A 23,132-nucleotide genomic window follows, 5' to 3' on the forward strand; every position below is an offset into this window, starting at 1 on the left:
GGCTCCTCTCCTCGTAGGTCATTCTATATAAAAGTACATCAGCATTTATTATTTTTATCCACATTCCCAAGGTGAGTTGTTCAACATGAATCCATCGTCGAGCGATCAGTTTTCTCACCCCAAAATAAAGACGTCTAGGAAACAGTTTAGTATTTGTATTTCTCTCTTCCTGTTCAAAAATCCCCAACAGACATCTCATAGGAGAACATATGTTTGGAAGATCAAAGTGGTCAGATATGAACTCGGTCACCTGAGACCACAATGGTCTTATCCTAGGGCAATCCCACACCATGTGAAGGAAAGTTCCCTCATCTCCCCCACATTTATGACACTCTGGATTGTCCCTTCTGTGCATTTTAAATAATCTGGTTGGAGTGTAGTACATCTGATGTAAATATCGAAGCTGTATCATTCTATCCGTGGAGGAGATCACCGATACAAGATATGTATCGAGTACCTCCTGCCACAATTCCTCAGTCAGTTCCGGAATGAAAGTCAGCCACCTACCTCTGGTCCTATCAGTCAGGTCCGGGCCTCCCAATCTAATTTCTTTGTAGTACCTAGATATACGCTTGGTCGGTTCCGGGTCAATCAGGGCTCTTTCTAAGGCTGTGTTTTGTACCTTCACCCCCCCCCCCCCCGAACTGGGCTGTCGCTGCATGCTGCAGCTGGGTATATCTGAACTGCCAGGTCCTAGGTACACCAAACTGCTCCCTTAGTTGTGCAAAAGATGTCAGCCTGCCATCCTGGTATATATGATGCAGATATTTTATCCCAAACTTGGCCCATCTATGCCCATCTTTTATTTTGCAGAACTCTTTTAGGGACTTATTGTACCAGAGAGGACAATTAGGTGATAACCATAGCGGGTCATCCATTATTTTCTGCGCGCAAAGGTGAAACACCCTACCTGGTAGAGCCATAACAGATCCCATCCCTCTCCCTGGTGTCTCTTTTCTAAACAGGATGTTCAGTAATGTTTCCTGAGATGTGGCAACAGCCGCCTCTAACAGAGTAGTGGCAATAGGTATCTGGGGGAAACACCGCCAATGTAGGAATGTCATTTGGGATGCAAAGAAATAGGATCTCATATCCGGCATAGCCAATATGGTAGTTTCAGGATTGGTAGGGATAACCTGGGAGCCTTGGCTCCCCACAAGAAATCCACCACAATGGAGTCTATTCATTTAAACAGTTTCACCGAGACATATACAGGCGAGTTCGATAGAACGTACAACAGTTTTGGAAGGACAATCATTTTAAATAGGTTTATACGACCCATCACTGTCAATGGCATATTCCTCCACCGCTGCACCTTCTCACGAAGAGCCTCCACTACCGGTCTCAGATTGAGATCCAGATACCCCGAAATGGGAAGTTGAATCACAACTCCCAGATATTTAAAGGATTGGGATAATTGAATGGGGGAGTCCGCCGGGACCGCCACTGTGTCATCTATAGCAAACAGGGATGATTTGCTCCAATTGATACGGAACCCAGAGTAATCTCCGAACTCCTGTATCAACCGGAAGGCCGTGGATAACGAAGCACCCGGATCCTGCAGATACAGAAGCATGTCATCCGCATAAAGGGACACCCGTTCCTCAATCCCCCCCACCCGAAGTCCATTCATATGGGGAGTATCCCTTAGTTTTACCGCAAGAGGCTCTATGGCCACAGCAAAAAGGAGGGGGGATAGCGGACACCCCTATCTGGTCCCCCGGAGGACAGGGTAGGGCTCAGATATAACTCCATTCACCCTCACCCTGATCAATGGGTCAGTGTATAACAGCTTCACCCAGGATATAAATACAGGCCCGAATCCCAATATCTCCAGGAGACCAAACAGATAGGCCCACTCCACCGAATCAAAGGCCTTCTTGGTGTCCAAGGAGGCCACCACCCTTTCCCCTGAATTGTCATGGTCCGTCTGTAGGTTAATAAACAACCTTCTAACATTCATTTGTGCACAGCGCCCTTGTATAAAGCCCGTCTGATCCGGGTTAACTAGTTTCAAGATTACCGAATGTAGCCTCCTCGCCAATACTTTCGCTAGGATTTTGGTGTCGACATTCATCAACGAGATGGGTCTATAGGATTCACATTCTTTAGGATCTTTTCCCCCTTTATGTATTAAGACCACCAAGGCCTCTCTCATAGAGGGGGGAGTCTCCCCTCCCGCCGCGCAGTCAGGAATACTCGTAATAGTCGGAGCGCCAGTCCACCACTAAAGGTATTATAGCACTCCGAGGGTATACCATCTAGGCCCGGAGATTTCCTAGGGGCAAAAGAAGCTATCGCCCCCTCCACTTCCTCCACAGTTATGTCAGCTTCCAATTCTTCATGGTCTAGATTTGTTAACTTAGGAAGATCAATATCATTCAGATAATTTTCTAGAGTGTTACCTCCCGGTGGGGTGCATGACTTGTAAAGTTCTTTGTAAAACTGGACAAAGACCTGTAGTATACACTCGGAATCATTCACCTCCACCCCACCCTGACCATAGATACTCGTTATACATATGGGTGTGTATTCTGGGCGTGCCAAATATGCCAGCAGTCTACTATTTTTGTCCCCAAATTCAAAAATACGTCTACGCTGCGCAAGTCTGAGTTTGGTAGTCTGGTCGGTCAGTATTTCCTTGTATGCCCGCGTCTTATCCTGGAGAGTACGCAAGCCCTCCCTAGTCGGTGGCCTAACGTATTCTGCTTCAGCTAGGGACACCTCTCGTTCCCTGTCCATTATTAAAGAGGCTAGTTGCTTCTTGAAGCCACCCACCTCCGCCATGAACACCCCTCGTAGAGAAGCTTTGAATGCCTCCCACTTTATTAAATCCGAGCTAGCGTCCCTATTTTCTTTCCAGAACAGCTGAATAGTCTCAGTACATTTAATTTTAATGTATTCCTCCTGTAACCAACTAGCCTCCATCCTCCAGTGTCTAATTCCCTGTCTCTGTCCCACTACAATATCCACTAGTATAGGTGAATGGTCCGAGTGCACTCTAGGTAAGTACCTCGCCCCAGCCACCAGTTGCAGTCCCTCAGGTTCAACCAATACAGTGTCTATCCTGGACAGTGTTTTATGTGTCTCAGAGTAACAAGAATATTCCCTAATCTCTGGGTGTCTCGCCCGCCATGTATCACAGAAGCCGTGGGCTGACATCCACTTCGCTAGTGGCGTTGGCGTTCTTGGCGGTGCATCCAACTTATCCATTGTCGGATCCACCACCGCGTTCAAGTCTCCTAAAATGAAAATCCTCCCTTCCGCTATCTCAAAAGTCGCTTGAAGCATATCATCCAGATGAGACAAGGAGAAGGGAGGCGGGACATACAAGTTCACAAAGGTCATGAATCTATTATGGACTTTTATCACTATGATAACATATCTACCCTTTATATCCGTTTTAATTGCATGAATACATATGGGTAGGGATTTAGCCACTAGTGTGGACACTCCCCTAGCAAATGAAGAATAACTTGCATGGTAAGCCCCGGCAATATGCGCCCTTTTTAAAGAGAGAGCCCTGGAGCCCTGCAGATGTGTTTCCTGTAACAATATTAAATATATTTTTTGAGATAGTCAAAGACCAGTGATCTTTTAAATTTGGAGTTAAGGCCTCTGACGTTCCAAGAGATCACTCTAAGGTTCACAGCCATAGTATATAAAGCAAGTACCTCCCCCCCCCCCCCTCACTCCCAATACTTGGGTAAGGTATCCTCCAGGGCTCCCGCACTCCCTCCCCCTACTCTGTTGAGCAGCAACACATAAGGCAGACAGCAGATATCGAAAATGAGCTTGAAATTATGAGCATACATAAAGCATAATGATAATTTTCCCTGTTACTTCCCCCCCCCTTGTTCCCCTCCCCCCACCCTGTACCCGCCCCCAACTTGCAAGGCACTTCATTCCCAAAACCTTTAACTCAAAAGAGGTTATAGCGGATGTGCGACTTCAAAAAATCACACAGGCTCCAGCACTGTGAGGAGTAAGTTCAATTTTGAGAAGACTAAACCCCCCACAAGAAAAAAAAAAAAAAAAAAAAAACCTACAACACAAAAATAAAAAATTATATGTGTTCAGGGAGAAGGGGAAAACTTCTTGTTCCACTCCTCAAGTTTCAAGTAGAAATAGAAAAAACAACAAAAAAAACCCCTTGTTTCGGAAAGGAGAAAAAACCTGCAGATTCCTTCGGTGTTAAAGGCATAATTGAGCATTTGAAAGCAGCAAGCATAGTCCCTCTGTAGTCTTCCGGACTGCCAGGTGCATAAGGCACATCATGGGGCCCCAGGCAGTTCATCCTGAAATCGTGTAAAGGGGGTCGGGGGGACAAAGGGGTGGTAAAAGATCAGCCCAGCGTTCATATTTCCTTCGCCTGACATCCCTTATCCCCCAGCATCCGCTTCATCTGTATGTATGAATTTAAGGTGATCTTGGAGAACCCCCTCTTCTCGAACGTCCCCTCGCATCCAGCCAATCAGACGCCTCTATGGGGGTGGTAAAAAAATGTGCTTTGCCATTATCCACAATGCGTAGTTTTGCTGGGTATAGCATACTGTACATCAGGTTCAGTTCTCTAAGCTGTTTCTTTATCTGATAGAAAGAAGCTCTCTGTTTTTGCGTGGTGGCAGAGAAATCAGGATAAATAGATATCCGATAATTATGACACTTCAGCTCAGGGCCTGTCCTGGCTCCTTTCAGGATATTTTCTCTGTCTCTGAAGTGCAGAATCTTTGCTATCATGGGTCTGGGGATTGCTCCCTTTGGTGGGGGTTTACCTGGTACTCGGTGCGCCCTCTCTATGGCAAACATAGCAGTGAAAGTTCCAGGGGCCATATTCTCTTTCAGCCAATCCTCCAAGAATTCCTCAGGATGACTACCTTCCACTCCTTCAGGGAACCCCACCAGCCTTATGTTATTTCTTCTCATGCGGTCCTCCATGTCGGCCATTTTAAGAGTGTGCTCAGAAAGGGTCTTTTTAATGACCTGGTTATCAGTGCTCATAGGTCTAACAGTGTCCTCCAGAACAGCAATGCGATGATCAGTAGCCTGGGCCTTTTCTCTAAGCTTCTGCATATCGTGTTTCATGAAGGATAATTCCATTTGCAGTTCCCCAAAATGATCTAGCAGCTTAGTCTGACACCCCTGTATGGCATCCATTATTTGCTTAAGGGACGGCTCTTTCTCCTCCTCCAGGGCCCTGCCTGCATCATGTATGAGCACAGCTTCCCTGTCCAGTGATCTCCCCCTGCATATAGTGCGGTCTCTCTGTGTTCTGGGACTCACCCGACCAGAGGAAGCAGGCTGTGATCTTTCTGTGTCCTCATGCTGCTGGAGCGGCGGCCATTCCTCATCCTCCTCTCTGCCCGGCGCCACGGCGCCATCTTGAGAACCCCAGGCATAACGGGCCAGTCTCTCCCCCAGTGTTTTTGGCCATGGAGGCCCGTATTTCACCATCCCCTGAGGCTCTCCGGAGGGTCCGCCACTCATGCCCCAGCAGTCCAGGGCAAAACACCGGCTTTTGCTCACAGGATTAGGTCAGGATTTGGAATCTGCAGGGAGAGCTCCTCTCAAGACGTCCTCACATGCTGCGTGCCGGCTCCGCCCCCCCGCGCAAGAAATTTAAGCGCGCGGCAGTCTTCCCATTCCTGAAGAAGCAACATGCGGACATAGTGGCACTAGTGGAAACACATATTGAGGGAAGTGTTCAGATGGCGCTCCGCAGGCCTTGGGTTGGATGGGCGTATCACTCTACCCACACGTCCCATTCCAGGGGAGTTTCTGTATTAATAGCTAAGTCCGTACATTTTGAATTGTGTGAGTTAATTACTGACCCGCAAGGCCGTTATGTATTTATTCATGCCAAAGTATATGGAGAACCTTTGCTCATAATGGCTTTTTACATACCACCTCCATTTAATGTGTCCATAGTCAAGGAGGGTATATCATTCATGACCCGCCATCCAAATGTAGCAGCGGTTTGGCTAGGAGACTTCAATGTCACTTTAAATCCGACTCTAGACAGAATACAGCTGACATCAATGGCTCCTAATACCCCCACTGAAACTAAATTCTCTAAACTTGTCTCCACCTTCCATTTAATAGATACGTGGCGCTATAAGTTCTCACAGGTTAGGTCATATTCATGCTTCTCATCCTCTCGTGGCTCCATGTCCCGTATAGATTTTATACTTATCTCCCGTAGGTTGACTCCAAGGTTATCGGAAGTAATGTTTTGCCCTAAAATACTGTCGGACCATAGTCCTTATTGGATTACATTAAGTATTCCAGTGGCAAAGCCACCATGGCGTCTAAACCCATTCTGGCTCTCTCTCTTACCAGAGGATGGCGAGCTTATAGATAAATGGAAAAGGTACTTTCTGGAAAATGATGAGTCAGCATCGCCATCCGCAGTGTGGGACTCTTTTAAGTTATTTGCTAGGCATACATTGATAACCGCTATTAATAAAATTAAGATGGACTCTTCTGGTGCCCTCGATAAGGCGCTGGAGGACTTGTCCTCTGCGGAAAGAGTGTACGCCAACACCCCGACATCAGTAAATGCAGACCAACTTAAACTACAGACTAGAGTGGTTAACCAGCTACAGTACCAGAAAGCCAAACAAAAAATGTTCTTCTCCAAACAGAAAATGTTTGAACATGGGGAAAAGGCAGGCAAGTTACTGGCATACTTGGTACATAGCGAAGATAGACCTCCGATGGTTATCACGTTACATGGTCCCGGGGGACAAAAAATCACAGACCCACCTACAGTAACCTCAATGGGACTTCTTTGCTGACTTATACACAACGACAGCCCCCACTGAGACCCACCCTATGTCTCTTTTTCTTGAAAAGGTGACTTTCCCACAGCTAACAGAAGAACAGGTAGAACTATTGGAAGCACCACTCACTACGGACGAAATATCAATTGCCATGGCTAGCTTTGCTAGGTCCAAGTCCCCCGGCTCTGATGGACTTCCAATAGAGTTCTATTCCCAATTCAGTGAAATTCTAACCCCTAAACTATTAAAATTGTATAATCATCTATTTGAGACTGGGTCTTTACCCCCATCTATGACAGAGGCCACAATAGTCCTCATCCCTAAACCCGGAAAGGATTTGGGATTCCCAGAGTCTTATGGTCCAATATCACTCCTACAGGTTGATATCAAAATACTTGCCAAAGTACTACCTATCAGGCTCAATCAAGTAATATTAACATTAATACACGCAGACCAGACTGGTTTCATGCCTGGACGAAACACATCGTTTAACCTTCGAAAACTATACATTAACCTACAAGCTACACACGAGGACGTTGGTTCACGGGTTGTTGTGACCTTAGACACAGCGAAAGCCTTCGACTCGGTAGAGTGGAGGTATCTCTGGAGATGTTTGGAGGGCTACGGATTTGGCCCAAAATTTATTAAATGGGTCCAACTCCTATACCAGGCACCCAGGGCCAGAGTGGTGGCTAATGGATGGTCGTCTCATTTATTCGACCTCAGCAGAGGCACGAGACGGGGCTGCCCCCTATCCCCATTACTATATGCCCTGGCGGCAGAACCCCTGGCAATATCCTTTTCAAACAAATCCAGAAATTAAGGGACTTGGAATGGGCTCCCTGATTGAAAAAATTAGCATGTATGCAGATGACACGCTATTGTACCTGGCAGACTCGGGCCCATCATTATGCAATGCACTCCGCACGATAGAACAATTTGGAATATTTTCAGGTCTGAAAATTAATTGGGACAAATCCCAAATTCTACCAATCGACAGCTTCCCACCCCCAGAATCCCAAACCAGGCTCCCACTCCAGAGAGTAGATGTTATTAAATATCTGGGGATTCACATAACCAGATCCCCTACGGACTATATATCCCTAAATATAGCTCCTCTTATTTCCTTAGTTAAAAATAAAATACGGGTTTGGTCCAAATTACCATTAGGTGTCTGGGGCCGTATAAATTTAATCAAAATGATTCTACTACCCAAAATACTCTATGTTTTATGGCACACCCCAGTTTACTTACCCTTGAAACATTTTAAATCTCTAGAGTCCCTCTTAAAGACATTTGTGTGGGGTAACAATAGGCACAAATTAGCATGGCAAGCCCTCAAAAATCCGACTGATCTAGGTGGCACTGCTCTACCTGACTTTAACCTATACTACATCGCAGCACAGCTATCACAGCTTTTCCATTTAGACAAAACTGACAGCGAGAGATTTCTTACGCTCCTATGTCCGAAGTGGGCGCAATACACCAAAGACCCGATATATGCAATAGCGGCAGATATGGGAGGGATGGAACTAGGAGACAGTAGACACACTATGCTATACCATTACAGGAAAATATGGAATTTAGCGACATCTAGACTTGACATTTCAAAATTTAATGATTACACGCCACTATGGCATAACAAAAATCTTCAGGAGTTCAATAAAATACATGATACATTCATATGGTCCATACAGGGAATATTTTACCTGCATCATATATTAAAAGATGGACAGCTTAAAACCTTTGACATACTTAAAGAAGAATTTACAATCCAGGACCAGATGTTCTTCAGATTCTTACAAATCCGACATGCACTACAATCACAATTCCCTGACTATTATCCTAATCCTACACCCAATGTACTTATTGCTATAATTAAGAGCACAGACTCTCATAAATTGATCTCAGCTTTTTATAACTTGCTTTTAACCCCTGTAGCTACTAAAATAGCATATGGCCTTAAACCAAGATGGGAGAGGGAGGTGGGACCGGTGGAGGACAAGGAATGGGGGGAGGCACTGGAGGCCTGCAAAACTGTATCTCCTAAACTTTCAGATGGATTGACGCAACTCTACATTCTCCACAGGGCATATCTCACACCCCTCAGAGTGGCAAGACACAAGCGTACACAAACCACCACATGTCAGATGTATGGGAGAGAGACAGGTACTTTTTTCCATCCAATCTGGACATGCCCTAAGATAAAAGGCTTTTGGGAACAAATTGTGGCATTTTTGCATGACACAATGGGTTCACCTCTGGCCCTAGACCCTAAACAGTGCCTCTTGGGTATAGTTCCAGACACAACTGACAAATATACTAAAACTTTTTTATACGAAACACTTTTTGCAGCAAGAAAGGTTATTGCCAAAAAATGGATGAGACAGGAGTCTCCTAAAGTAGTGGAATGGAAGGTGGAGATAAATAATACATTACCATACAAGAAATGTATATATATATTAATAGAGGTTGCCCAGCAAAGTACAACAAGATATGGGATAGATGGCTCCAGGAATCTTCTACCTGTGTCTAATATAATTACATGATCACAGACTGATAAATAGTTATAAGTATAGATGGACAGTCTATAAAAACCAAATATACATACCTTGAATGTTATTACACGTCAGATATGTTTGTACTTAAAGTTATATTTTTATTCAAACGATAACAATTGTAGTACTGTTACAGCGTTAACATGATAATGTAAACTTTTTATGTATGCACCAATTATTCAATAAAACCTTGTTTGATAAAAAAGAGAAATATGATGATCTTCCAGGAAAAAGAAGTTTCAGATCATCAATTCCCTCCCCCAATATTATCTGGTCAGTGTTTCCAGAGCTAATAGTGTGCCTAACTCTAACTGGACAGTTTAGGCAAGGATAATTCTATTGTATGTCTATTTCAGTAAACCTGGCCATACACTGTTCGAATTTCAACCAGTTGCCGATGGATTGTCAAAAATTAATTTATAGCAGTGTTGGCGAACCTACATCTGGGGTGCCGAGGTTCGCCATCACTGATTTAGAGGGAAGCCCTGTCAGCCCCTTCTCATTCAACATCCTTTGCTTGTAGAAATGGAAAAACCGGGCAGGAAATTGTCAGTCAAACAGCATCTGCTTTCAACCGAATCTGTTAGATCTTTTTCATTCAGGCTAAAAAAGCAGTGTAATGCCCCATACACACGATTGGAAATTCCGCCAGCAAAAGTCTGATGTGAGCTGTAAACAGGTGCCAATTATAGAGCTGGGCTGCCTGGGTGGGAAAGGGCTAATGCAGGTTCTGTATTTCCCCAGGCTTATCTGGGTTCTGCCCTCCACCCTGTGGTACATATACATAGAAGGAAGGCTGGGCTCGAGAGGAGAAACAGGGACTGCATAGGAAAGTGGAGAGAAGTCCACCTATAAAAATGTAACCAATAGCAACTTGAAAGCTCCCTGCATGGGACTCCACCTCTCAAGGACTCTACCAGTTATGGACTACTACCTGGAAAAGTATCCCTGGCCAGCCTCTGGATATTTACTTCGAGGAGAACTGTGTGCATTGCACTTTGGAGCGTATAATTTCAGCATCTGAAGGTATTTCAAAAGGGGTGCATGGTGGTACATGGCGTATCTAAAAGAACAGGGCCTGGAGAGCACACGCTGTGTTGGAGAGGAAGGAATGGAAGGCCACAACAAAGGGTTCACTCAACAAATGAGTTGGAGGATGTAATTGTAGTTGCTACGGCTAACCATGAACTGGTGGGAATTAATAGCAGCCAGACAGCGGAGAGTGGCAACAGGCATTGGTGACGGGTCCTCCTGTAGCAACGGGGTCGGTGATCTGGCTCCCATCCTAGAGGTCTGTTCCCCAAAAGCAACCAGGACTAAATCCACAGTACGGAGACCCCAAGAACCTAGTTGCACGGTACAGGTGAGCTGAAGGAGTTAATTAAGTGCACGCATGATGTCCTCGCTTAGTGCACGGTGGAACCCTATTGTGTCACTGGGAGTGAGGTGACAGTAAAAAGCTGGACTGGTAGAATGGGACACAGGCTCAACAGTGTCCCCCTCTAAATGCTACTGTATATTTTGGAAGACAGGTGTGAAGCAATAAGGAACAAGTGTTACACAGAAAGCATCTGTATATCGCTACACAACTGCACACAGTGTACAGCTCATTTCTAAGCCGGGGTTCTGCCTTAATGTTGACTTTTACATGAACGCGGCCCTGTCTGGTCCTGAGCATGGTGAGCGCATACATGTGAAGGAGTGGAACTGAGCGCTGGTTGCAACTTCTCATCTAGAAGCGACCACATTTTTATGCTTCAGGAGGGGTGGAGCTACAACCACCAATGGCAGAGAATGTTTTTTTTGTTTTTTTATCATCTATTGCTAGGATTTTAATGGGGACAATTACTATGTGCACAAGACTCCCTGGAGTTTTGCTTTTGATTCTAGGTGTTCTTTAAGTGTAAGCATTCAATTTTGAGACATAACCCTTTATCAATGGCCACATTATTTGCTACAAAATTTTGTTTTCAGTTTCTTTTTTTGTTGCAATTAAAGCGTAACTAAAATCCCACCTTACAAACTGCGAGCAGCAAGCTCTTTATTGCAGATGAGATATGCAACCTTCTGCAATAAAAGGAACCTAATCTCCTTTGGAATGTACAGTGAGCTGTTACATTCCTGCCTAGTGCCTATGTGCTGGGATGACTGCACTCCTGAGCATGTGTAGGAGCAACATCATACCGCACAGCCAATGAAGACGACCCCAGCCCAGCACCTGGAAGAACCCGGGTAGAAGATACCAATGCCAGTGAGGGATGTCAAACTGTTGAAGAAGAGGTAAGTATCGTGTAATTGAGTTCTGTCTCATTTCGGGATAGAATGATATCTTGTGCAATTTTAATAACACAGCAAAACTCACCTAACTCTGCATCTATGAAGTTATCTGTTGGATACAATATATTGGGTTTGACTGTAAGTGGTAATTCTGAAAAGAAAAAAAAAAATCCTATTACATATAATGCATTCTAGATTTCAATACCTATTTATACCCATCATACCATCGTACTGTATGCTGTGCACATAAAATTATTCATTTTATATTTACGTTTGCACTGAAGGCTATATGGTATTTTAAACCAAAATAAAGTGTAGACAGCGCCTACTCCTCCTAGATACTAATTGACGTGTCCGTTTTAGGGTCCTATGAGTATCTACATACTAGGATGATAATGTGACAAGTGACTTAATAAATATTAATTATAAAGTGTATATATATATATATATATATATATATATATATATATATATATATATATATATAAATATATATATATTACAAAATTTAAATAGGAAAATAATCTATCAATTAATTCAGATCAATACAATAAAGTACAATAGTTAAAGTGCATATAGTGATGATAGTGAAAAACAGAGTCTTTTCTTGTGCAAAAAAGTGCTGTTGTGCTTCGTGTCCCATCGGTGTCACTACATCCACCTCCTGGGAGCAGTGTAAAGATCCACCAGAAGATCTCACCAGATGAGTTGGACTCTTTTGCTATATAGCAAAAAGAGTCTACTGTGCTTGTAGGTCATTTAGTGCGGACCAATCCCAATGCGATATCCTCTGGTGTCCTCCAGTGTCTCCTATATAGTGGATAGTGGACTCCAATGTTGACTTCAGGGATAGATAATGGGCAGCATGCGGTGTGTGGAAAGAAAACTCCTCATAGAGTGATATCCTCAGATTTATTGGAAAAATAGCATCTTACAAACAAAAATATTAAAAAACTGTCAATATGACAGAACTAGCGTCACTATTGAACCATCGGCCCAACTTGTATAGGAGATGTGGTCACTGTTCAGCATATAGCATGCATTCCAGTCTCCTGGCCGGTAGTGACGTACGGGAGAGTCATCTTGATGCGTTTCGTCATAGAGATGCAACGTTGTCAAAAATAGCAAAATAGAGGAGACACTAGAGGAGAAACGATTGATAGATGATTTTCCTATTTATTAAAATTTTGCCTTTTGTTCACATAGATTTTATATATATATATATATATATATATATATATATATATATATATATATATATATATATATGCACTTTATAATTAATATTGTTTACAAGTCACTTGTCACATTATCATCCTAGTATGTAGATACTCATAGGACCCTAACACGGACATAGTCACAATGTCAATTAGTATCTAGGAGGAGTAGGCTCTGTCTACACTTTATTTTGGTTTATCTTGCCCCAAAGTGGGGATAATACTGGACAGCAGCAGCTCTAATTTATTGTCATATAATACCAAGGCGCAAGTGTTTTCCAATATATGCTATTTTAGACACCACATTGATAAAAAAAAGTGCTAGCTTTTCTCTATGGAATAAATGGACAAAACATTTGTTGGAATCTCAATCCTTAATATAGTGTATAAAGTATTTGACCATGACTTTTATTAATCATTCTCTTTATATAAAACTATTTGAAATTCATGTCTACTATCCATTTTTGGATCATTCCATGACAATCCGAGAAAACTGAGAAAACTTTAAGATCAAATGTTAATTTCAAACATTTTTTATAGCATGTTAGAAAGGCTCTGACATTGATGCTACTGATGAGTGGGTATGGCAGGGAAGTGTAGTGAAGGCAGGGGTAGAGTGGTGAGGGTAGGGGCAATTATTAAAGGCAAAACTGGTAAGGGAATGGAAGATTGGTATTGGCAGAGAAGAGTGTTAATAATAGGGAATAATGGTGCAGGGAGAGAAAGAGTTGTGAAGTCAGGCAAGAGTGGTAAGCGCACAGAAAAGTAGTAAGGGTAGGGAAGAATAGTAAGGGCAGATAAGGGTGTGTGGGCATTGAGAAAAGTGTTGAGGAGGAGGTGGCAGAGTGGTAAGAGTGGAGTTGTAGGAAAGTTGACCCAAGATGTATATGGTGACAAAGTGGTGAGAGTAAGAGGGGTGACAGAGGGTTAAGAGGGTGGGGGGCTGCAAAGTGGTGAGAGGGATCAGGGAAGAATGGTGATAGCAGGGGCAGGTGGATAGGCATAAGGCAAAAAATGTGGTGTTAAGCAGCATTTTAAAGCAGATAGATTTGGCAGAGTGGTGAGGGAAATTGGGGGGAGGGGGGATGCATTTCTCAAATACATAAAGATGTCCATGTAAGCACAGTGGAAACATATTGAATGTCATTATTGGGAGCATCCCTCAACCAATTAAATACCACTGTGTACCAATGCGCATCTATATCATACTCGAGCAAGCACAGTGTATTGTGGCTCTCATCTTGTGGAGGTTTGAAATCCTGCATGTGCGGTTGCGCAGAATAATAAATATTGTTATTATACAGGATTTATATAGCACCAACAGTTTCCACAGCGCTTTACAACATAACAAAGCAATTCAATACAGGAGGAGTCAGAGGGCCCTGCTGATGGAGAAAATAAAAGTACAGTGGTGGCAGGATAGGCTTCTCTGAAGAGAAGGGTTTTCATGGATCGCCTAAAAGTGGACAGAGTAAGAGAGGCGCCGGACAGACTTGGGTAGGGAGTTCCAGAGGTGGGGAGAGGCTCTGGAAAAGTCCTGGAGGCGAGCATGGGAAGAGGTGACAAGGGAACTAGAGAGCAGGAGGTCTTGGGAGGAATGAGAGAACGATTTGGTGGGTATTTTGAGACAGGATTAGAGATGGAGCTGTGGGCCAAGTTGTGAATAGCTTTATAAGTTATTGTTAGTATTTTGAATTTAATTCATTGGGTTAGTGGCAGTCAATGAAGGGAATGGCAAAGATGGGTGGCAGACCCTGAACGATTGGGGAGAAACTGCAGCACTTTGCTCACAGTCATATACATGCCCGCACATATATAAACAATGCTTTAGACTTATCATTTACATATATCATCATACCTACACTATTTATCCCAACACTATTTTGACCACCATATCTGTATGACAACAATTAACAGAAAGGGGGAGGTTTACTAAAACTGGGGCACACAGAATCTGGTACAACTGTGTATAGTAACCAATCAACTTCTAGGTTTTATTGTCAAAGCTTACTGGAACAAGTTGAAATTAGAAGCTGTTTGGTTACTGTGAACAGCTGCACCAGATTGTGTGTCCAACAGTTTTAGTAAATCTCCCCCAATGAGTAACATGAACTCTCTCTTTCTTCCTGTGTCTCTCTTTTATAAATCTTATGGATTGCTATATTTGCGTTAACAAAAACATATCTTATATCTTTAAGCTGTCAAACATGACAAGTTTAGAAATGCATTTTTATGATAGTAAATCTTTATAATTACCCCGTATGGTATTAGCGATGGAACGTGAGATGTTATAGTTTGTCCCATTGTGTATAAACAAAGTTACACATGTGTACTTTCCGTTATCTTGTGGAATCACATTTGTGATGCTCAAGAACTGATTTATTATAAGATATTTGTCCGTTGTCATATTCAAGGGCTCGCAATCCTGTACAAAAATACAACAGCAATTCTTATATAAATACATAAGAGCTTTTCCTTGTTACTATTTGGTATTATAGTGCAGCTTGGACCAATGTAAGTATGCATACAAGGCAGCCATTACAAATTATGGGGCTCCATACAACCTATTTGCCAACAAACCAACTGCTGCCACCTGCCTGTCAGCCTCAGGAGTTAACAACAGTGGATTAATAAGTGCTCATTATTACACTGTTATGGCAATGGCTATGTTATGGCATGCTGGGAAGTTTGGTAATTGTTCCCTTTTATATGAAGAAAAGAGAGGAACCCATTCACCATGTGTACAGTGCCCTGCACACATTTATAGGCCAAGGCAGGCAGATTACAGCTTTCCCAACAGTGGTGTTGCTTGAGTGAGAATAGGTAAACCTTTGAAGAATTGTTCACAACACATGTGGTAATGCTTTTCTGATCCATACATCTGCTAATGCAGAAGATCCGAGATCATCAGATCTGTTTAACAATAATCAGTTTGCGAAATACCATGTCTAATGCTAACTGTATTCATTTTATATATAAAATGTACTATGCCATTGCATAAGGACAATAGAAGTGGGAAATCCCTATACATGCATGAATGGAGCAAAGCAGTAAGTTATTTTGTCATATACACCAATCAGCCATAACTTTATGAGCACCCACCTTTATATTTTCCCACCTTCTGCTGCTATAACAGCCCTGAACCACTGAGGCATGGATGCCACTAGACCTCTGAAGGTATGCTGTAGTATCTGGCACAAAGCCATCAGTAACAGATCCAATAAGTTCTGTAAGTTGGATGGATAGGACTTGTTTTTCCACATCCCATAGATGCTTGATTGGATTGAGATCTGGAGAATTTGAAGGCCAAGTCAACACCTCACACCCATTGTTGTGTTCTGTCACGGAACCTATCCCACACTCCGCTTGAGTGTTTCCTTCAGTATACCACTTCCTCCCAGTCTGACTCTAGATATCAGATATTCCAACCGCTTACAAAGCATAAAACAAGGCGAGACTTGCTTAGTTGCTAACATGGACTGTTTTATTAGAACCAGAATAGACTTTTTATACAGTAAAAGAGGAAGTTCCCTCCTTCTGGTCACATTACTCTAACAATACACCTGTAACAAATTAACATGAGCTAATTAACTAATCCCTTTAAGCAGCCAATGTGACTCTGTGCCCGTCGGGATTTCACTACAGGTCAGACTTGTTGTCACCGAGCTTCACAAAGTACATTATACATTATCATAAGTACAACCACAGGACATTTTCTCACAATAGCAGGAGCTCCACTAGGAGTCGGCCCGTCTCCTACATTGTACAGAGGACAATGTGATCAGCTCTCTCAATTAACTAACATGTTGAGTTCAGAATCAAACAAACCAATAATAGTCTCTACATACATCCTGGGAGATATTGTGGACAAATATTACTGTCCCATTTTAAGTAGTCCAAGATATATTTTCTCACTCACCCTGTGCCAGGATAGCACAGGGTGACTTAGACATAAGAGGTGTATGGGGAGCTGAAACAAGGGCATCCCATACTTTCCAAGGGATTCTGGGTTCCAAGGGCCCTCCCGTCACATGTTCCTCAAACCATTCTTGAACCTTTTTTTGCAGTGTGTCAGGATGCATTATTCTGTCGAAAGAGGCCATGGCTATTAGGGAATACTGTTTGCATGAAGGGGTGTACTTTGTCAGCAAAAATGTTTAGTTAGGTGGTATGTGTTAAAGTAACATCCATATGAATAGCAGGACCCAAGATTTTCTCAGCAGAACTTTTCCCAAAGCATCAAACTGCCTCCGCCAGCTTGCCTTCTTCCCAACACTGCATCCTGGTACCATTTCTTCTCCTTGTAAGCGACGTAAATGCACCATCCACATGATGTAAAAGAAAATGTGATTTATCAGACCAGGCCACCTTCTTCCATTGCTTCTTCCATTGAGTACCCTGACCGGTCTGCAGCTACACAGCCCCATACACAACAAACTGCAATGCCAATTTCTTCTGCTTTCAGCCCCTCAGTTTCAGGAACAATGTGTTAACTCACTACTTAACATATGCCACCGACTTTCAGAAGACATTGTTAACAAATTAACCAGTGGTCATTAAGTTATGGCTGATCAGTGTATATTTATGATTAGTCGAACAAAAGTGTATAACGCAGGAGTTGCTCTTTAAAAAACACAACAGACTGGTCATGTACAGCTAGGATAATACAGTTAAAGTGACCCATACCACAATGTATAATAATCCATAATTCATCCCACAACTGCAGTATATATTGTGCTGCAGCTTTCCATGTACATATTTTAATATATAAACAGTGATAAAATATTGATAAACAGTATCTCACAAAAGTAAGTGCACCCTCACATTTTTGTAAATATTTTATTATATCTTTTCATGTGACAACACTGAAGAAATGACACTTTGCTACAATCTAAAGTAGTGAGTGTACAGCTTGTATAACAGTGTAAATTTGTTGTCCCCTCAAAATAACTCAACACACAGCCAATAATGTTTAAACCGCTGGCAACAAAAGTGAGTACACCCCTAAGTGAAAATGTCCACATTGGGCCCAAAGTGTCAATATTTTGTGTGGCCACCATTATTTTTCAGCACTGCCTTAACCCTCTTGGGCATGGAGTTCACCAGAGCTTCACAGGTTGCCACCGGAGTCCTCTTCCACTCCTCCATGACAACACGGAGCTGGTGGATGTTAGAGACCTTGCGCTCCTCCACCCTCCATTTGAGGATGCCCTACAGATGCTTAATAGGGTTTAGGTCTGGAGACATGCTTGGCCAGTCCATCACCTTTACCCTCAGCTTCTTTAGCAAGGCAGTGGTCATCCCCTGGTATACCTGCCACTGTGAGGAGTTGAAGCTGCTCCTCTTGCTGTGAGCTGTTGGTGTGTTGAGCTGGCAATCCACCACTCCCTCTTTCTGGTCAGTGCCACTGTGTATAGTTTGCGCAGACACTAAGGTCCCTTTCAGAAGAGCGATGCGATAAGGTACACCTGTCAGTTTTCAGGCAGACCTGATCGGATGATCTATGTACCAGCAGCAGCAATGATTAGAGGCTCTAACTGGCTTCAAAAAGGTTAGGAGAAGCAACCGGATTGGCCAGGAGGAGAAGCCGGAGAAGGTGCCCGCAACCTGGATGGGGTAAGTGTGGGGCTGGCAAGTGCGGCTAGCGAGCGTGTGAGCGGGGCTGGCGAGTGGAGCTGGCAAGCGGGGCTGGCAAGTGGGCAGGGTGGGTGGGGGGTTTGTTTGCCGCCCCCCCCCCCCAAAAAAAATGGATAACCAGCCACCACTGCTATGCACTCCTTATAGACAGGTGGGTGTAAATGGACTTGTGTGCTTTACATCTGTCTACCTCCTGGTCCAACCCAGTATGCTTAAAAAACAGTAGGGAATTCGTCATCTTCCATTTAGGCAGGTCAGGTCAGAGGGTAGTTGGGTGTAAACAGACAGTGGCATTTGTTTACACCTGGCTGCCAACAGAGCAGAGCAAGCTCTGCCCTTGTCTGCTCTGCATAAATTGAGCAGACACTGATGTGTCATTCGAAGTCTGTTCCAAACAGCGAGATCTGTGAGCAGATCCCCTACTGATCAGAAGGGAGCCTTAAGGGGCAGGGCTGTGGCTGGCAGTGCCAGGGCTGTGGCAGTTCAGTACAGGCTACAGGATATAGTCAGGCAATGCACAGGCAGAAGAGACTGAGCAGAAAGCAGGGGCCTTTTCTGCCTCAACCTGACTGTGCTACAATGTAGGAGAAGTAATTCTCCTTGCCAGGGTTACCTACATATAAAGTTCAAGCCTGTCCTAGCAGATTGATCCAAAAGAAGAGGCCAGAACTTTTAAATTATTGTCAGGAGCTTCAGCACAGAGAATTACTCTGAATGCATCCCAAAATGATTAAATAGTCCCTACAAGTCTCCACCCATCAACCCATCATGAACTGATTTATTTGCTGGGAGCAGAAGGATTACTTTGTCTGTGCCCAAAGGTAATTAAATGTCCCTTCATGCTGAACTGATACGGCATGGCCTGCAGTAGCGTATTTAGGTTTTGTGCTGCCCTAGACCTGACTAAACTCGTGCACCCCCTAATTTAAATATGATCCACCCCTTCCTGTCAGAGCCACACCCCTTGCCGTTTAAGACCTGCCCTGAAATTTCCACGTGGGGACACTAGTTCTGAGGGCCTGTGCGGGGGGGGGGATTGGGCAAGGGATTCCCTTAATTTGCATAGATTTTCTCTCACTTCCTGTTTGGCTGTGGGGCAGGAAGTGAAGGGAAATCTCTGCAATGGGACAGGGTTGGTAAAAAATAAACTGACAGGGGTTATAGCCCTCCCTTACGCTATCCAGAATGGAAAAAAAGTGTTGCCTTTAGTTCCACTTTAAGCACAAATTTCTGATAATTTTATGGAGAGGACTAAGAAGATATAGCCATGCCAATGGGGCAGCTGAAGACATATAGCACAGTGAGGAAGGTTTGTGGTCCAGGATGAGAGGATAGTCAAAATTAGAAGCGCCCCCCCCCCCACCACCACCACAGTTGCGGAATTCCAGCCGACCGCATACCGGAAGCAGTGAGACCGCTTTATGGGGGCGCTAAACTAATTTGCCTCTCAGCCCAGTCTGCCATATAAGACTGGTGCTACACTAACAATGTATCGCAAGCCAGGGAGGACTCTTTCCATGCTGCCCCCCTGCAAAGTGCTGCCCTAGGCTTGGGCCTTGTTGGCCTAGGCCAGGATACAGCATTGATGGCCTGGTACAGGATGGCTGGCTCTGCCTTCCTTTTATCAGTCCTGTAAGCATATCTCACATCTTACCAATCCTTGTGTAACCTGCAAATAACTGTATTAGTTGTCACTACTACAATGATTGCAAGAGGTCCAGTTCCAGTGTCAGGTGTCTGTAATTCTGCATAGTAATCACAAAGGGTCAATTGCTTGGCACTGCCACCATTCCAAGAAAGTCTTGTATTTTTTAAATGACTACAAGGCGTTCTCTGATTGCACATGGTGGAGATGTAGAACAGTGATATCACAATCCCCGTCTCATCCAATCAGAGAACGCCCTGTATTGACTGAAAAAAAGATTTCCTCTGAATGGCGGCAGTGCCGAGTGAAAGCCCTCTGTTGTTACTATGTAGAATTGAACAAATATTGGGATGGGTTATTCCCGCGCTATCAAGTATGGAAGCGGCTAAGGATGGAAAAGCTGCATGCGCCGATTAAGTTAAACACCTGACCTTTAGGGTAAATATATAAAAGAGTGGTGCTGCGCTAATCCTGAAAACAAGGACCAGTGTGGCTTAGATGATAAATGTCACTTATGTCGTTATGTCGTTTTTTTATGAAAAAAAAAAAATCATAACTAAACGTCAGCTTTAAAGGAAGTAGGAAAATAATGGAGCTACTGCCAGGATCATAATGTAAAAATAATCTACAGGGGGGAAAAAGAAATACTGTTGTTGTGTTAATAACAGAATGCACTATATATGTATTTTTTTATTTTACCCATAGATCCACCTTAACGCCTATTTTACAGGTGTGGTTGGGTGGGGCAGTAAAAACAGACAGTTGACTCACCCCCCCTCAAGCTACCAGGCTTAGCCAAGAAATGTGCCAGTCATATCTTAACAGCGGCCAGGTGCTTGATAGCTCTCCAATGGAAGAGAAAAACACAGCTGACACCAACTGAGCTAAGATTAAGCATCAGGTTGTGCAGTTAGGAAATCCATGATCCAGCAAGATCATGGATTTCCTAACTGCACAACTGGCTGACAAGGTAGATCACGACCATGCGATTTGGGAACTCTGGCATCTCAGGGAGACCCTCCTTGAGGCTCTAAAGACCCTTCCCTGTCTGGGATATTGACTCTTTCTAAGCCCAGGAGTGACGAACTTTGTCTTTCTACTCTCTCGACCTTTCCTCCTTTTGCTTCTCCATTTTTCTTTTTTTCTCCATAAGAATCCAGTAGGCATCTGATTTCCCTTTTTGGGTTTGAAGTCACTGGAAAAGCTTTTTCAGGAACCTACTATACTGTTTTTACGCAACTAGTTTACTTAATTCTCCTGTAGTATACGCAATTTCTGGTAGCTGAACTATGTTGTAGTTTTGCTGGCTTCATTCAGTGTATCACAGTGTGTATTCTATGACAGATTGCTATTGGAATCTTGCATGACTTCCAGTGTCTGTTATTCTTTTTCATTTTTGTATTGAAAAATATAACGTTTTTATAAAAATTATCAATTATAAATAAAAAAAAAAACAAAAAAACAGACAGTTGGTATGCACATATTGCCTGCAGAACACAACTTATTCAAGTGAATTGAGCCTCACCGCAATTGCCCTGCTGTGGTGCGGGCATTAAGGGGTAAACTAGGTGGTTAGGAAACAACATAATGCCTCCTCACTACCTGATAAACACCCTCTAAAAAATAATCCACCGGGGATCGTTCTTCGGAGGGCAACCGCAAGTGTTAACTCCCCAACTATGACCCTTATCTCAGGGCTTCTTCACATTTATGCACAGGGCAGTCATGCAGTTCATGTTACAGCACTGGGTGGTACTGCACTGCACAAAAAAGCAACTGCTTTAGTTTGACTAATCAAAGCAAAGAAAGACCTATTTTTTCACTGTGTTCAGTCCACTGAAAACTGCTGACCAACAAACCCTAATGCCGCGTACACACGGTCGGACTTTTCGTCTACAAAAGTCCGACAGCCTGTCCGACATACTTCCGACGTACCTTCGGCGGACTTGCGGCAGACTTTCTTACGAACGGACTTGCCTACACACGACCACACAAAAGTCCGACGGATTCGTACGTGATGACGTACACCGGACTAAAATAAGGAAGTTCATAGCCAGTAGCCAATAGCTGCCCTAGCATGGGTTTTTGTCCGTCGGACTAGCACACAGACGAGCGGATTTCGGGGTCCGTCGTACTTACGACGTAAAGATTTGAAGCATGTTTCAAATCTAAAGTCCGTCGGATTTGAGGCTAAAAAAGTCAGTTGAAAGTCCGGAGAAGCCCACACACGATCGGATTACCAGCCAGCTTTAGTCCGTCAGCGTCCGTTGGACTTTTGTAGACGAAAAGTCCGACCGTGTGTACGCGGCATAAGAGATGAACGTTTGTCCATATATGCTTCTTTATAGCTCCCAAAATAATTATAATTTCATTTCCTAGTTCCTACAGTAAAAATTACAACTATTAAATCAAATATTGAGGTACCTTAAACCAGTGGAACTGTGCAGTCGCAGGATCAACATAGTCAGTTACATCTGGACAGTCAATTCTCAACGATTTTTTACTAAATTGTGGATAAGTGTACAATGCTTCATCTTTATAACACAAACCATTATCATTCTGAAAGACGTTCACTTCTAAGACCTCTTGCCAACATCCATTTGTACCTCTGTGTATGTAAGAAAATAAAACATTACTGTTAGAAATAAACGTATTACCTGGTTGAAACCACATGTTCCCAAAAGAAACCAAGTTAGATAAAACAGGTTTGTTTGGTTATGTAGATTACAGATGTACTGTATATATGTATGGTGTAGATTTTTTGAATATGGTGAATTATTCATATTCTGTTTGGTAGTTTATTACACAAAATACATAAAGAGGTAAAAGCTTTAGCACCCACGCAATATTTGGTTATGCATAGAGCAAGTATAATTCATTATTTGCAAGAGATAATCTGGTCCTACACATCTTCAGTTTGTGCAGCATAAACAGTCCAGTGGATATGAATATAGGCTCAAAAGTAATTCCAAAAAGAATATTAAGTCCCCATATATGGGTAACCATGGAAATGTGC

The 23,132-nt window shown here is 43.2% G+C and overlaps 1 protein-coding gene and 1 long non-coding RNA gene across 9 annotated transcripts in view; one reads left to right on the forward strand and one right to left on the reverse strand.

Moving 5' to 3' along the window:
* The window catches only part of LOC141127898 (interleukin-1 receptor type 1-like), an 88,164-nt gene that overhangs the window by 40,922 nt on the left and 24,110 nt on the right, over window positions 1-23,132 (reverse strand). For all 5 annotated transcript variants that reach the window (XM_073614770.1, XM_073614768.1, XM_073614769.1 and 2 more), the window contains 3 exons: window positions 22,541-22,724; window positions 15,091-15,259; window positions 11,703-11,768 (listed from right to left, as the gene is read on the reverse strand). In XM_073614770.1, coding sequence (XP_073470871.1) covers window positions 11,703-11,768; window positions 15,091-15,259; window positions 22,541-22,724 — 419 coding nt within the window. The remainder of the gene's footprint in view (window positions 1-11,702; window positions 11,769-15,090; window positions 15,260-22,540; window positions 22,725-23,132) is intronic.
* The window catches only part of LOC141127900 (uncharacterized), a 192,385-nt gene that overhangs the window by 30,847 nt on the left and 138,406 nt on the right, over window positions 1-23,132 (forward strand). The window lies entirely within an intron of this gene.

The sequence above is a fragment of the Aquarana catesbeiana genome, linkage group LG02 (genome assembly GCF_042186555.1).
Source record: "Aquarana catesbeiana isolate 2022-GZ linkage group LG02, ASM4218655v1, whole genome shotgun sequence".
NCBI lineage: Eukaryota > Metazoa > Chordata > Amphibia > Anura > Ranidae > Aquarana > Aquarana catesbeiana.